The sequence below is a fragment of the Plecotus auritus genome (assembly GCF_963455305.1).
Source record: "Plecotus auritus genome assembly, chromosome: 6".
NCBI lineage: Eukaryota > Metazoa > Chordata > Mammalia > Chiroptera > Vespertilionidae > Plecotus > Plecotus auritus.
Genome location: NC_137773.1, coordinates 95,739,874 through 95,755,950, shown reverse-complemented (window position 1 = coordinate 95,755,950; position 16,077 = coordinate 95,739,874). Strand labels below are relative to the sequence as shown.

Below are 16,077 nucleotides of genomic sequence, written 5' to 3'. Positions count from 1 at the left end.
ATGGCCCTTGGCAGAAAAAAGGTTCCCTACCCCTGCCTTACACCCAACAAGTATTCAGTTGTGTTTTCTCCACTCACTCATGTCAACTCTGTTCTGCCTTTTTACTTTGAGCATTTTCCATCTTTCTCCATCTGTGTTTTCACTGGTTGTCCATTATTATTGTCACTTTTTTTTGTATAGTAAAATATAACATAAAAGTTACCATCTTAATCATTTTTAAGTGTCCAATTCAGTGGCATGAAGTACATTCACATTGTTGTGCCACCCCCACTTCCATCCATCTCCAGAACTCTCTACATCTTGCATAACTGAAACCCTGCCCTTATTAAACATGAAACTCCCCAGTCTCCTCCCCTTGCCCCCTCATTATTTATTTTTTCATATTTCTTTTGACTGCACTGGACTTAAAGTGTTCATATCATTGAAGAGTCCTTGGAGTGGTCCTCAGGAATGGGGTAATTGGCCCGGAGTGAACCCGGAATGGGCCTCTTTCTTCTCACAGCTTCATGAGCCCCAAGTTCCCCCGTTTTCTTTTTTTTTAATATGTTTTTATTGATTTCAGAGAGAGGAAGGGAGAGGGATAGAATGATAGAAACATCAATGATGAGAGAGAATCATTAATTGGCTGCCTCCTGTACGCCCCTTACCGGGGATCAAGCCCGCATGTGCCGTTACTGGGAATCAAGCCGTGACCTTCTGGTTCATGGGTCGATGCTCAACCGCTGAGCCACACCAGCCGGGCCCTTTTTGTTTTGTTTTTGTCATTTCTTATCATGTTAGCCAAGATTTATGTTCTTTTATAAATGGGTCTTAGAATTGTCATTTTGTGGTGTTTTTTTGTTTTTTTTTATTTACCAGCTGGCTGTAATATTTTGTTGAATTTTATAGTGACCTACCTGTGTTAAGGATCTGTTATTTATACAAATAGCAACCTAAAGAATATTTTGAAGTGAGGAGCATTGTAAATGTGGTTTGGTCTTGTTACATTTTGAAATAAACTTTAATCTTTGTTTTAGATAAAGTTTCCATTTCCTACCTGCCTCAAACAGGAGAGCCGCCTGTCCTGGGCACAGCACCCTTTCCTGTAGTTTTCTGAGTCTCCAGAATATCTTGAAGTTAAACATAGCTCTTGTGGTGTTTCTTTAGACTATCGAATTCCAGTACTTTGGGAGTTGTCAGCCCTGGCCCTCCTGTGTAGTGAAGGGATGTGTGGAGTTTGGCATGATCGACTTCCTTTTGCCTTCATTCAGTATCACAGTTACACAAATGCCTTGGGAAATTTTACGTTGTAAGTATAGCTTATTAGAAGAGGTTTATTTTTATTCTGTTCAACTTAGAGGTGACCTCAAAAAGAACAATCTTTGGCCCTAGCCGGTTTGGCTCAGTGGATAGAGCGTCGGCCTGTGGATTGAAGGGTCCCGGGTTGCTGGCTCGATCCCCAGTAGGGGGCATGCAGGAGGCAGCCAATCGATGATTCTCTCTCATCATTGATGTTTCTATCTCTCTCTCCTTCTCTCTTCCTCTCTGAAATCAACAGTATATATATATATATATATATACACATACATACACACACACACACACACACACACACACACACATATATATATATATATATATAATGATCTTTGTCTTGTCACTGTGGCCCCTGATAGAGCTGCCTTCTGTCCGCCCTTGTCCTGACCACCTGAACGTGATTCTCTTTTGCATTTACAGGCCATGCACTTGGTGTACCGAGCCCTTGAGAAGGAACCCGTGCCCTCCGTCCTGCCCCCGTCCCTCATCCCACCCACCAAGAGGAAGAAGACAGTGTTCCCAGGTGCCGTGCCTGTCCTGCCCGCTAGCCCCCCGCCTAAAGACAGCCTCCGCTCCACGCCTTCCCATGGCAGCGTCAGCAGCCTAAACAGCACAGGAAGCTTGTCTCCCAAGCACAGTATCAAGCAGACACAGGTATGGTGCCCTCTGTGTACGTGGCCACTTCTCAGCACAGCCATTTCCATGTGTAGAGGCCCAGCAAGATGTTTCTTGGGAGCAAGTACTTTGTGCTCCCAAAAGGCAATGATTATGCTTAAATTAAAAATATTTGTGACAGGTATTTTAGTCCATTTGGACTGCTGTAACAGAATGCCATAGATTAGGTAGTTTATAAACAACAGACATTTATATCCCATTGTTTTTGAGGTTGGAAGCCTCCAAGGCATGAGCAGATTGGGCAAATGATGAGAGCTTTCTAGTTTACAGGCAGCCATCCTCTCGCTGTGTCCTCACATGGTGGAAGGGGCTAGAGAACTCTGGGGTCCCTTTTTTTTTTTTAAATATATTTTATTGATTTTTTACAGAGAGGAAGGAAGAGTGATAGTCAGAAACATCGATGAGAGAGAAACATCGATCAGCTGCCTCTTGCACACCTCCCACTGGGGATGTGCCCGCAACCAAGTCACATGCCCCCGACCGGAATCGAACCTGGGACCCCCCAGTCCACAGGCTGACACTCTATCCACTGAGCCAAACCGGTTTTGGCTGGGGTCTCTTTTATAAGGGCACTAATCCCATTTACGAGGGTTTCACCCTCATGACTAATTACCTTTCAAAGGCTCCACCTTCTAGCACCACCATATTGGGGGATAGGATTTTAACAGATGAATTTAGGGGGGCACAAACATTCAGACCCATAGCAACAGGGACTCAGAATTAATTTTCTCATTTACTTGCATATAAATACTACCTTTCCTCGGACACACCCAGTAACCTCTCACCAGGCCCTCTCCTCAGTTCTCTGCCCCTCCTGCTTCAGGCAGTCCCTCTGCTGGGAAGGGTATCCCCAGATCGCACTGGGGCACCTTGCTTAGTGAGCCTTCTATCATGAAACACCTCATCAGGGAGCCTGGCATGACCACATCATTACCCAGCAATCCCCAGGTCCTGCTCACTCAGCCATTCTCCTCCTTTTGCTTTACATTCATCTACATTTTTTAAATTGATTTTTAGAGAGAGGAAAGGGGGAGGAGGGAGAGACATTGATTTATTATTCTATTTATTTATTTATGTATTCTTTGGTTGATTCTTGTATGTGCCCTGACTGAGGATTGAACCTGAAACCTTGACGTATCAGGACGATGTTCTAACCAACTGAGATACCTGGCCAGGGCTACCCCACATTCTTTTAGATTCTCATACCTGGGAATATAGTGAATTATGTATGGTTTGTTTACACACACACCTTGTAGCTTCACGGGAGCAGACTTAGGTCTTGGTTATAATCTCACTGTTTAGCACAATCTCCGGTACTTTGATGCTCAGTGAGTGTATGTTGAATGATGAGGTGAATGAGAGCATCCATCTCATGTTAGACACATGGGGGCTCAGACTCTGCATGCACAGTAGCATCATATATATGTGTGTGTGTGTGTGTATACACACACACACATATATGTATATATACGTATATATATATATATTTTTTTTTTGTGTGTGTGTGTATATATATATATATATATATATGTAAAAAATGTTTTTTGTTCTGGCAAATGCAGCATCTTTATAAAAGAATACCTTTGAGATTGTCTAAAATATGTGAGAACTCGAACTTGAGTTACATCTGGAACCATGCTTCGCTTTCTGCCTCATTTCTGGTTTCAAAGGCAAAGCAATGAATGTAACAAGCAGGCCAGCCAGCACCACTGTGCAACTTCATAATATGATGAACATGAGAAGTGCATAATCAGACAGTGATTTCTCTTGCTCATAACATATTTATAGAGTTAAACCTCTGACTCAGGAGGCTCATTTTCAAGGAGCTCATAGAACACAGCTTTGCACCCTAGAGTAAAAAAAATAAAAAGAGAGATCAGAGAGGGCCAGTGGCTCGGTCACAAGGCTAATGCAGCTCCTATAAGTGCCCTGGCCAGGTGGAGGGTATGACCCACAGCTGTTAACCTGGTTGGTCAGATATACATGGCTGTCTGCTAAGAAGCCAGTGTCTAGACAACCCAGCCAGGTATCTTTAGTAGCTCTCCAGCCATGCCTGGCGTGTTTGGACATCCTGGGTGGTGCCACAGTGATTGTGTGATAGGCCCCTTCCCTAATGGGAAGGCGAATGATAGGTAAATCAATAAACTAAGGAAGGTCTGACAGCCATGAGAAACCAGGACTGGGCCTGGCCTAGAAGTGTGGTGAATAGGAGTGCATGCTTCTGCAGATGGGGCCAGCTGGACAGTCACTGATAGGATGATGCCTGAGCTAAAATCTGCATGTCAAGAAGCCATCAGAGGACTAGTCTGTGCCAGGGCTCCAGGGCTCTGAAGTGGGAGCACTTGGTATGTCCTAGAAATGAAGCAGGCCAGGGCAGGGTGAGCAAGGGGACAGTAGGGTGGGGACAAAGAGAGGGTGAGGCTGGTCACTTAGACCTACACAAGCTGTTGTTTTCTAAGACAACCCAGCATCTCCTTTAGTCTGCTAAATTCTTGCTAAGAGTTCCTTTTCTTTGTTAATCCTCACCAAGAATATTTTTTCCATTTATTTTTAGAAAAAGTAGAAGGGAGGGAGAGGGAGGGGTGGGGAGAAGAGAGAGAAACATTGAGGTGAGAGGGATACATTGATTGGTTACCTCCCGCACATGCCCTACTGGTTCGGGGATCGAACCTGCAACCCAGGAACGTGCCCTTGACTGGGAATTGAACCCGAGACCCTTTGGTGCATGGGCCGACACTACCTACTAAGCAACACCAGCCAGGGCTTGCCAAGAGTTCTTAAACTAGACTGATTTTACGAGTGGTCGTTAGGTTCAAAAGGGGGAGTGGGTGGGTGTTTCCCCTTCAGGATTAGGGCCACCTGGAGGAATCAGAAATGAGAATGAGCATTTCTGGGGACCCACAGTCACCATGCTCCCTCTCCCCCACTTCTCTCATCTGCAGGTTAGTGATGCCCTATCTGGGACTTCCCCAAGGGCCACCTGTTCCTGTTCATGGCCAGATGTGGGGTGAGGCTCCTTCCCGCCACCAGGGTCTATTCCCATTCACTGGGGGCCTGCGGCTACAGAGCCAGCTTAAACCCAGCTCTAGGGGAAGTCTGCCCTGTCTAGATTTGTAGCCAAGCAAGCATCAGGATTTTGCTGTTGACATGCCCCGATACCCCAGAAATCAGGCAGCAAGGTTATTCTGTTTGTGCAGCAAACGTCAGGACTTTTGTTGTCCCAGACAGAAACCATTCTCCCCTCAGCTCAGCCTATCTGACCCGCTGTAACTTTTTCCTTGGGTTTCTTGGCATCTGAGGTTTAGTTTGCTCCAGTCACTTAAGACAGCAAGCCTCTTCTTCACTAGAGCTCCTGTATGCACATCTCTTCTGACCCCGTCCCATAGACGATGGGAAGCAGCCTGCAAAGTCACATCAGGTGACAAGTAAAATGCAGGTCTATCTTGCTGCTGGAAGTCTCTCTGTCAGAGCCCTTGCTTTTTGAATTTGGCCCATAGGTCCTGATAAGTTTTTTGACCAGTTTCTTGGCTGTACTGTTATTATCCAAAACCCCAATCTGAAACAATCTGGGTGATGTTGTGCCCTGGCTTCCCAACCTCACTTTGTGAGCACCAGGATCCTGCTGGATTTGGGGTAATGAAAGAGACCTGTTTAGGAAAGGCAGATGAGGAGAAACTTCTCTAGAAAAAGGGGCTGAAATGCTGTGGAATTTGGTGCCATGAGAGTGCTGAAAGTCAGAGGTGACACTTCCAGAATTAGCAATCGAAGAGGCCTATTTCCAAACATCCAAGGGTCCTTGAAGCCCCTGAATTAGGCGTTGTGTGGGCCCTAGTGCACCCTTGGTGGCATTTGTTCTTTTATTTTTTATTTATATTTTTATTTCAGAGAGGCAGGGAGAGGGAGAGGGAGAGAGAAACATCAATGATGAGAGAGAATCATTGATCAGCTGCCTTCTGCACGCCCCCAACTGGGGATCGAGCCCCCAACCCAGGCATATGCCTTTGACTGGAATCAAACCCGTGACCCTTCAGTCCGCAGGCTGATGCACTATCCACTGAATCAAGCTGGCTAGGGCACATTTGTCCTTTTTTTTTTTTTTTTAAAATATATTTTATTGATATTTTACAGAGAGGAAGGGAGAGGGATAGCTAGAAACATCGATCAGCTGCCTCCTGCACACCTCCCACTGGGGATGTGCCCGCAACCAAGGTACATGCCCTTGACCGGAATCGAACCCGGAACCCTTCAGTCCGCAGGCCGACGCTCTATCCACTGAGCCAAACCGGTTTCGGCCACATTTGTCCTTCTTGAGTAAACTTGAAAAGGCTGTGTGAGAGGCCAAGCTCCACGTATGCCAAAGTTGCACTGCATTGGTCTGCCAGAACGCCCTCCCTCGAGAGGCCTGGGCATACTCGTCAGAGGTCCCCCATCAGGGCTTTGCACATGCCAACACCTCATAGGAACACTCCTTTGTCACATAGAGTCAGGGCAGGGACAGAGGATGGAGTACAGAATCCTGGTACTGTGGGCATCGAGACATGCCTGGCAGCTGCAGGGAAGTGTTTGCAGACAGAAGATGGCAGACAGGAAGGCTGGCGTGAGAGCTAGGCCAGTTCTTAGGAGACAGGCCTTCCATCTCCTGTCTCCTGTAGGTGGTCAGAAGGGTCTAGCCCAACACATTTGAAGCCACTCCTGGAACATCACTGGCATGTCCTTGGCAGTGGGGGTGAAGAGCTATTGGTGGACAGACCTGCTGGGTCTTTACCTCCCTCTCAGCACGAGGGGAGAGTGGTGTTGTGATGGGGTGCAGAGAGGTACAGGCTGGCCACTGGGCGAGATTGATCGAGTTGGCAATAAACTCTCTTAGTCTCAGTTTCCCCTTTTACAGAATAGGGTTCTGTCTACCCTGTTGGCTCATTGTGTCCTGAGGAGGATTTTCTGCTAAAATGCATGTGAAAACACTTTAATAGTGTATATTTGTAGGTGATGAAAAGCTTGAGGATTAACCATTGTACAAAAACCACCTTTCAGCCAACAGTAAACTGGGTGGTGCCAGCGGCAGACAAGATGCGCTTTGATGAGATCTTCCTGAAGACTGACCTGGACCTGGATGGCTATGTGAGTGGCCAGGAGGTGAAGGAGATCTTCATGCACTCTGGTCTCAACCAGAACCTTCTAGCACACATATGGTAAGGACAGGTAGACGGATATCTGCTCCTTAATATTTGGGCCTTGCTCTATGGAAGATTATAATGGCTGTGAGTGGCTCAAAGGGGCCCCGTGGAAATGAGGCTGTGCTGTAGGGATAAGTAGGACAGGAGGGTGTGGCAGTCAGGGATGGTCAGGGTGCCTCCTCAGCCTTGCAAAGGCCTCTGTGTCTGTCTCTTACTTTATTTTCACCAGTCTGATGGGGGCTGAGCAAGGTATAGGTATAAAAGCCTGTACCCTATATTTCGTGCCTGTCAGTTCACTTTCCTCCAGCAGGTGGGTCTCCTGTCCCGCCCCCCTAGAGAGCTCTGGGGTGACCTGTTTGAATGGCTAAGACCAGTTCTTACTAGTGATTATGCTGATTCTAGTGGGAGGTCAGCCTTCATCACAGTCTTTTGGGATGGAAACACTTGGTCACCTGTGGGGGAATATGCAATAAGAACCCCCAAGGCTCCAGCAGGGCCGACCTGGGCAGTGGAGGTTGTAGCTGCCTGCTGTAGAGACGGTGCCCTTTGCAGGACAGTGACTGGGCATACTGTTGGTGAGACTGGTTTGCACCTCAGGGCTGGGTTGAAGAGCAGGGTTCACTCCCACTTTCCTTTGGGGCCAGCCAGAGCAATGTTCACATCATTGGGGTGGCTCTTTTTGTACCTGGCCTGTGTTGAAAGTCACTTCTTAGCTTTGTCCTCAGAGCTCAGGACCTTCGGGAGCATCACTTGGGGTTATAAGGAAAGAATTTTCGTGTTATTCTGGAGAAGTGAGTCCTCCAAGTAGAGCAGTAATTCCATGTTGTAAAGGGAGGCCTCTGCCCAGGAAGTGGGCCATACCATCCTCAGGAACACCTGACACCCAAAGTTAGTCACAAACCAGCTGAGGGAGGCCCAGCTGCAGCCCCTTCAGATCCAATGTTTCCTTTGAGAAACCAATAAACACATCCCCTTTATCACTTGAAATGGATGTACACAGAAGTCAAAGGCCCGATCATTACTTAAAGGGACAATGCAAGGGAAGAAATTTATAACATATACCCCAACCTGTAAGTGGTGTAACAACATGTAAATGACACAATTAAATCATCCTTTTGGATTAAAGAAGGAATGCAGAGGATTGCATATAGGGAGTGAAGGGAAAGGGGATACTGTGTGAGTTCTAGAATCACCACTAGGAAAGTGAAACAACTGTCTAGATTAGGCTGCAGGTGACCGGGGAGGGGATGTAACTAAAAGGAGTGAACCGGGCAAGACGGGTTGCAGAGGGAAAATAGGGACTAGGCCTTTCCCCTAACAGCACCTAGTGCCTGGTCAGTCAGCATAGTGTCAGGACCAGCATGGACCTGACAAAGCACCCACATGTGGCCTTGGAGCCCACAATCCTTGAGAGATGGGGAGGTGCTGGAGAGAAGGAGAGCCTAAGCTGCTGTGGGCTCGGTGTGCAGCAGGACTGGCCCTCTCAGGCAGACCAAGAAGTAGTTGCAGTGTGAAATTGTACCCTCAAACTGTGATGGAACGAAGACTTTTTAAAATGAGCCTTGATTAGCGACAGTCAGCAGTCTCCATGCTCCCATGCTCCCTGTGGCCCCCTGTTCATGGACAGTGTTAGGGCCTGAGTTTGCTCAACATTCCCAGCTCTCCTTGCTGTGCATCAGAAAATGATTTCATTTCTGTAGTGACTCCACGCAGTGGGAAAGAGGCTACGTGTTGAGTGGGCAGTGATTGAATGAAGGGAAGACCTTTCTGGAAGACGTAGAGGCCGAGTCCTTACCATGAGAGGCTTCCCTTCCCATAGTGGCCAGCTCCTGGTTCCTGAGCTTATGTGCTGCCTTGCCTACCTGCCAGGACAGCAAAAGGCCATGCAGGCAGTGACACCTCAGCAGGGAGGGACTGTCCTGTGCAACATAGCCTTACTTGGCTTTTCAGGCCCCATCCCCTTATGATCACAACACAAAATGCTGCTGCCATTGTCTCCATTGAAAACCAGTGTCCCAGGCCGTTAAGATGACCCAGGGCTGCAGGAATTGGCTAAAGATCTGAGTGCTCACTTGGCCCAGCTTCCATTTTCATAGGAATGACTGCTCAGTGCTGGACCATTGTGTCTACCACCAACGTAATATAAATAGCCAGGAGGGAGCCCCCTCCTGCCCCACAGCCCCTCCTTGACCAGTGTCTGGGTGGGAAGCTCTAGTGGGAGGCCAGGACTGATCCCCAGAGTAGGATGTTTAGTAGAAAAGGTGTTGCACTATGGCCTGTTGTTTTTATCATCGTTATCCAGTTTTTAAAAGCATGGGTCCCGTGACTGGTACTCATTGCTCCGGGTGAATCCTAAATCTGAAGTCTGTGATGTGTAATTAGCGTCCCACATTTCTCCCAGGGCCCTGGCCGATACGAGGCAAACGGGAAAGTTAAGCAAAGACCAATTCGCATTAGCTATGTATTTCATTCAGCAGAAGGTCAGTAAAGGCATCGACCCCCCTCAGGTCCTCTCGCCGGACATGGTCCCACCCTCAGAGAGAGGCACCCCTATCCCGGTGAGTAGCCACTGGCACACCCCTGTTGTATTTGAATCTCTTCCACAGCCCGCCACCAGGTGGCGCTGGCAGCCTGTGTGAGTCTTCCCCAGGGGTCTCTGGTGTGTCCGGATGCCCAGATAGTTCTCAGGCCTGGGGGTTGGGGGAGACATAGACGATTTTATCCCTCATTCTAAGACCTACTAGTCCCTGCTGTGTGGTGAGTTCAGTGTGGTAATATGTAAGAGTGTCTGAATTTGGTTCCAGGACAGTTCAAGTTCTCTTGGGTCGGGGGAATTCACTGGTGTGAAGGAACTCGATGATATCAGTCAAGAGATCGCCCAGCTACAAAGGTATGTGAGAGTGACTTCTTCCCCTCAGATTCCGAATCTCAAACAAACCTATCCCAGGTCATTATCAGAAGTATTGGAGAGAGGTTTCAGAAACTTCTGGAAAGTGACCATCACTAGTTTGTTCAGCAGAAGTAAAGGGACACAAATTCTTCTGTGTTTCTGAAGTGATTTAATGAGCTTGAGTATATGAGTCTTCAGTTGGAGCCAGTGGGCTGTGGGGTCTCAGGCAGGTGGTTACCAGGCAGCACCAGCACCTCCCTCCACCTTCCCCAAAGGCCTTGTTATCTCTGACACATAAAGTGACTGTGACTCAGGTGGCAAGTTAATGTAGGATTGACAGCTAAACTGTTAGAGGGGCCTCGCATCTGGGTCTCCAGCTCCATTCCTGGGTTTCCCCATATGAGAATGAAGGCTTTGGACAGGGTATTGCACTCTCAGAGTCTGGCATAAAGAAATATGCCCACTTCCTGGAGGTCCCTGGGTTCCTCTGCAGAACTGCATCCTCTTTGTTTGTTTTGTTTTGTTAATCCTCACTGGAGGATATTTTTTTCTATTTAATTTTTAGGGGGAGGGAGAAACAGCAAGAGAGAGAGATGTGAGAGAGACACATTGATTGATTACCTCCCGCATGCACCCTGTCCGGGGCTGCACCTTGAACCTGCAACCCAGGTATGTGCCCTTGACCAGGACTTGAACCGAAGACCCTTCAGTTTGTGGGCTGACGCTCTAACCATTGAACAGCACACCAGCCAGGCTGCATTCTCTTTTTAGTTAATTCTGGGAAAGAGGGCACTTTCCTTACTTAGGGGCAATGAGCAGAAGGGCCAGAAGCACTTTGCCCTCCATGGGAAAGAAAGCACTTACAGGATGGGGCAAAAGTAGGTTTACAGTTATGAGTATGCAAAACAGAGTTTACTCTTGTAGTATTACTTACTAGAGGCCCGGTGCATGAAATTCTTGCATTCGTGGGGGTCCCTCAGCCTGGCCTGTGCCCTCTCGCAGTCTGGGAGCCCTCAGGGGATGTCCAACTGACAGCTTAGGCCTGCTTCCCACGGAGAGCGGGCCTAAGCTGGGGAGCGGGCCTAAGCTGTCAGTCGGACACCCTTAGTGCTGCCGTGGAGGCGGGAGAGACTCGTGCCACCGCCATTGCACTCTCCAGCCATGAGCCTGGCTTTTGGCTGAGTGGTGCTCCCCCTGTGGGAGTGCATTGACCACCAGGGGGCAGCTCCTGCATTGAGCATCTGCCCCCTGGTGGTCAGTGCACATCATAGCAACTGGTCATTCTGCCGTCGGGCCAAAACCGGCTCTCCGACATCCCCCAAGGGGTCCCGGATTGTGAGAGGGTGCAGGCCAGGCCGAGTGACCTCACCAGTGCACACTTGGGGCCAGGGAGGAACGCAGGAAGTTGGCCAGCTGGGGAGGGACAAAGGGAGGGCTCCAGGGTGTGTCTGGCTCGACTTGCTCAGTCCCGATTGGCTGGACCCAGCAGCAAGCTAACCTACCGGTTGGAGCATTTGCCCCCTGGTGGTCAGTGCACGTCATAGCGACTGATCAACCGGTCAATTGTCTGCCCCCTGGTGTTTAGTGCACGTCATAGCAAGCAGTTGAGTGGCCTTAGCATATCATTAGCATATTATGCTTTGATTGGTTGAACAGCTGACCAGATGACTAGACACTTAGCACATTAGGCTTTTATTATATAGGATTGTATTATTTTCCATAGGAACAACTGTAAGCTTACTTTTGTTACACCTTGCATTTATCCAAAATTAAATGACAGTATTTTGCCAGAGTGGGTTGGATTCCACTCACAGCTGGGAGCCCTCAGCTACAGAGGTTTGTGAGAGTGGCTTCTTTCCCTCTCAGAGCAAAGGCAGGTCAGATGTCAGGTGGGACTGGTTGGGTGGGTCACAAAGCTTCAGCCTGGGCTGCCTGCAGAAGCCAGACTCCCCCTTCATGCTCAGTCCAGAGGATGGCCCCCATTCTTCCCCTAGCTCCAGGGGCTGAGTACTCAGAACCAGAGATCAATCAACCTCGCAAGGCTGAGAGGGTCTGTGAAGACGGAGGCCAGTGTCCTAGAGCCCCATCAGGTTTTAATCAGAACAGCAGGTGGAGGAGCATAGGGGCCCTATAATGCAAGGGTTGGGGTCTTAGGAGGGGCACCAGTGTCCAAGTCAGGCCAGGGGAGCGTCTGCAGCTGTGCAGCCTCTGACAGCCAGGAGTGTTTCCTCTGAAGGTGAGAGGCCAGTGTGTAAGAGCATCTATCTACAGGAGGCTGGGCCCCCAGTTGGCAGCTTTGAGAGGGACTTGGCAAGCTGTTGCTGGTGGGGGTTGTTTCGACACCTGCTGCCTCTCCCTTTACAACGTGATCCAGTCATAATGGGTTGGGTCTAAAAAGGACATTGTTAGGTAGTCTTAGGCTTGTAGAGATGAATATTCAGATGGTTGCAGTTGTTTCATATCTGGCAGAATATCCTAAAGAAGGCCTTCTTGTGCAAGCGCTGGCAGGGTGCATTGGCTAGTGATGTTCTGCCACCGAGACAGCCCCTTTGGGCACAATAAGAGTGACTTAGTGCATGTAACAAACTGCTATAGACTGTGGGGCTTAAAAAACAGACATTTACTTCTAGAGGTTCCAAGATCAAGGTACCAGCAGGTCTGGTGTCTGGTGTGGTTGCCTCCTGGTTCATAGATGGCTGTCTTCTCTCTGTGCCCTCACATGTCAGATGGGATGAAGGAGCTCTCTGGGGTCTTTTTTATAAGGGCCCTAATCCTGTTCCTGAGGGCTCCTCCATCCACTCTCATAACCTAATCACCTCACAAAGGCCCCACCTCCTAATACCATCACTTTGGGGGTTAGGGTTTCAGCATATGAATTTGAGGGGCACAAATGTTCAGTCCGTAAGGAGGAGAATGAGACTGGTTTCCGCCACCAGGGGTTGATAGCTGTGTGCAGTTGAAGAGACAGGCAGGGCCACACTGAGCACCTGGTGTGCATAGTGGCCAACCACAGCCTCCTGATAGGGGTTAGCTGGGGGCAGCCCAGGGACCCGAGAGCCTCACTATCACTTTTTGCTGCCAGCCCTCTAAACCCCACCCTACTTGCATCTTCAAATTTCTCACCATGGCTCCCCCAGCCAAGCTTTGCTTTCCTCTTCATGTTGTCTAGAATGTTCTTCCACCATGTCTGCCATTCACAGACCACCTCCCTGAAGAGCACTTTCCATTCCTTATCCTGTTGGGTTTACTTTGTGGCCCTTAGATTGTATTCATTTGTGCATTGATTTGTCACCTGTCTTCCCCACTGGACTGTGAGCTTCATGAGGGTAGGAGCCTCTGGTGGTGTGTCCCCAGGTCCTTAGCCCTTCGTGCTTCCAAGCAGTAGATGCTCACTATTCAGTGAGTGAGTGAATACAGGATTTGGAGATTACTTTTCTCTTGCTGCATAACAAATTGACACAAATATAACAGCTTAAAATCGCACATATTTATTAATGCACAGCTCTATGGACCAGAAGTCCCAAGGGGCTTGACTGGGCTCCCTGGTCAGGGTCTCAGAGAGCCAAGGTCAAGGGTGCTCGCTTGTTCTGCTCCTTCGCTCCTGAAACATCAGTCTTTAAAGTCCTCCTCACCATGGGCATCACTCTGACTCCTTCTGAAAATCCTTTGCTTTAAAGGGCTCTCATGTTCACAGTGGGAGTGATGCCTCATCACATCCACAGGTTTTCAGGGGAGGGGATCACCTAGGGCAGTGGTCGGCAAACTGCGGCTCACAAGCCACAAGCGGCTTTTTGGCCCCTTGAGTGTGGCTCTTCCACAATACCACGGCCTGGGCGAGTCAATTTTGAAGAAGTGGTGTTAGAAGTTTAAGTTTAAAAAATTTGGCTCTCAAAAGAAATTTCAATCGTTGTACTGTTGATATTTGGCTCTGTTGACTAATGAGTTTGCCAACCACTGACCAGGGCAAATGGTCCTTGGGGTCATTCCTAGACTTCCGTGGGTTTCCATAGGGATGGATGGAATTTGGTCTTTTTTTTTTTTTAAAAAAATATATATTTTATTGATTTTTTACAGAGAGGAAGGGAAAGGGATAGAGAGTTAGAAACATCGATGAGACAGAAACATCGATTCAGCTGCCTCCTGCACACTCCCCACTGGGGATGTGCCCACACCCAAGGTACATGCCCTTGACCGGAATTGAACCTGGGACCCTTCAGTCTGCAGGTTGACGCTCTGTCCACTGAGCCAAACGAGCCAGGGCTGGTCTTTTTTTTTTTTTTTAATATATATTTTTATTGATTTGAGAGAAGAAAGGAGAGGGAGAGAGAGACAGAAACATCAATGATGAGAGAGAATCACCAATCGGCTGCCTCCTGCACGCCCCCCACTGGGGATCGAGTCCGCAACCCGGGCATGTGCCCTTGTTGGAATCAAACCTGGGGCCCTTCAGTCCTCAGGCCAACGCTCTATCCACTGAGCCAAACCAGCTAGGGCTGGAATTGGGTCTTGCGAAGTCAGGTGGAGAATCTGCACTGTGGTGACAGTTAACTTACTCTGTGCTTTCATGAAATATCTTTAAATACTCAGGGAGAAATACTCACTGGAACAAGATATTAGAGAAAAGGAAGAGGCCATCAGACAGAAAACGAACGAGGTGCAGGTAAGCATGGTGCTCCTTCTGGTCAGGTTGTCCTGTGTCAAATGCAGGGCAGGAAGTTTCATCGGTGGTGGCAGGATGGGGTCAAGGGGAAAGTGGCCCTGCACTCACTGGGAATTGGAGCTCTGTGGGCATTTCCAAGTGAATTTTCTTAAGTTCCCTATAATCATAGACAGGGGCTTTAAAAATTTATTGAGATATATAATTTGTGTAATGTACAGTCACTATTTTGGAGTGTACAGTTCAGTGGTTCTTAGCATATTATGTTGCTTAATCATCATCTCTAATCCTAGAATATTTTCATCACCCCAAAAAGTTACCTCATAACCATTAGTAATCACTCCCCATTTCCCCTACCCTGGAAGGTTCTTTTTTTAAAATTTTTTTTATTAAGGTATTATATGTGTACATATCTTACCATTGCCCCCCCCCACCCCACTCCCATACATGCCCTCACCCCGCAATGTTTTGCATCCGTTGGTTACTCTTATATGCATGCATATAAGTCCTTCAGTTGATCTCTTATTTCCCCCACCTCTCCCTAACCTTCCCGCTGTAATTTGACAGTCTGTTTGATGCTTTTCTGCCTAAGTATCTATCTTTTTGTTCATCAGTTTATAATGTTTTTCATTATCCCCAAATGAGTGAGATCATGTGGTATTTTTCTTTCATTGACTGGCTTATTTCACTTAGCATAATGTTCTCTAATTCAATCCAGGTTCCTACAAATGGTAAGAATTCCTTCCTTTTTACGGCAGCATAATATTCCATTGTGTAGATGTACCATAGTTTTCTGATCCAGTCATCTGCTGACGGGCACCAAGGCTGTTTCCAAATCTTAGCTATTGTAAATCGTGCTGCTATGAACATAGGTGTGCATATATCCTTTCTGATTGGTGTTTCTAGTTTCTTAGGATATATTCCTAGGAGTGGGATTACTGGGTCAAATGGGAGTTCCATTTTCAGTTTTTTGAGGAAACTCCATACTGTTCTCCACAGTGGCTGCACCAGTCTGCATTCCCACCAGCAGTGCACGAGGGTTCCTTTTTCTCCCCATCCTCGCCAACACTTGTTTGTTGATTTGTTGATGATAGCCATTCTGACAGGTGTGAGATGGTATCGCATTGTCGTTTTGATTTGCATCTCTCGGATAATTAGTGACTTTGAGCATGTTTTCATGTGTCTCTTGGCCTTCCTTCTGTCTTCTTTCAAAAAGATTCTATTTAGGTCCGTTGCCCATTTTTTTATTGGATCATTTATCTTCCTTTTATTAAGTTGTATAAGCTGCCTGTAGATGTTGGAGATTAAACCTTTATCAGTGATAACATTTGCAAATACGTTCTCCCATACAGTGGGGTTTCTTGTTGTTTTGTTGATGGTTTCTT

The 16,077-nt window shown here is 47.7% G+C and overlaps 1 protein-coding gene across 6 annotated transcripts in view; it reads left to right on the top strand.

Annotated features, from left to right (window-relative positions):
- Positions 1 to 16,077, top strand: part of EPS15L1 (epidermal growth factor receptor pathway substrate 15 like 1) — a 113,107-nt gene that overhangs the window by 39,267 nt on the left and 57,763 nt on the right. For all 6 annotated transcript variants that reach the window (XR_013960785.1, XM_080671865.1, XM_080671864.1 and 3 more), the window contains exons 9-13: positions 1,717 to 1,950; positions 7,003 to 7,160; positions 9,547 to 9,703; positions 9,950 to 10,035; positions 14,623 to 14,695. Coding sequence is in view for 5 of the 6 variants with exons in the window: in XM_080671865.1 (XP_080527991.1) it covers positions 1,717 to 1,950; positions 7,003 to 7,160; positions 9,547 to 9,703; positions 9,950 to 10,035; positions 14,623 to 14,695 (708 nt within the window). In the remaining variant the exon portion in view is untranslated. The remainder of the gene's footprint in view (positions 1 to 1,716; positions 1,951 to 7,002; positions 7,161 to 9,546; positions 9,704 to 9,949; positions 10,036 to 14,622; positions 14,696 to 16,077) is intronic.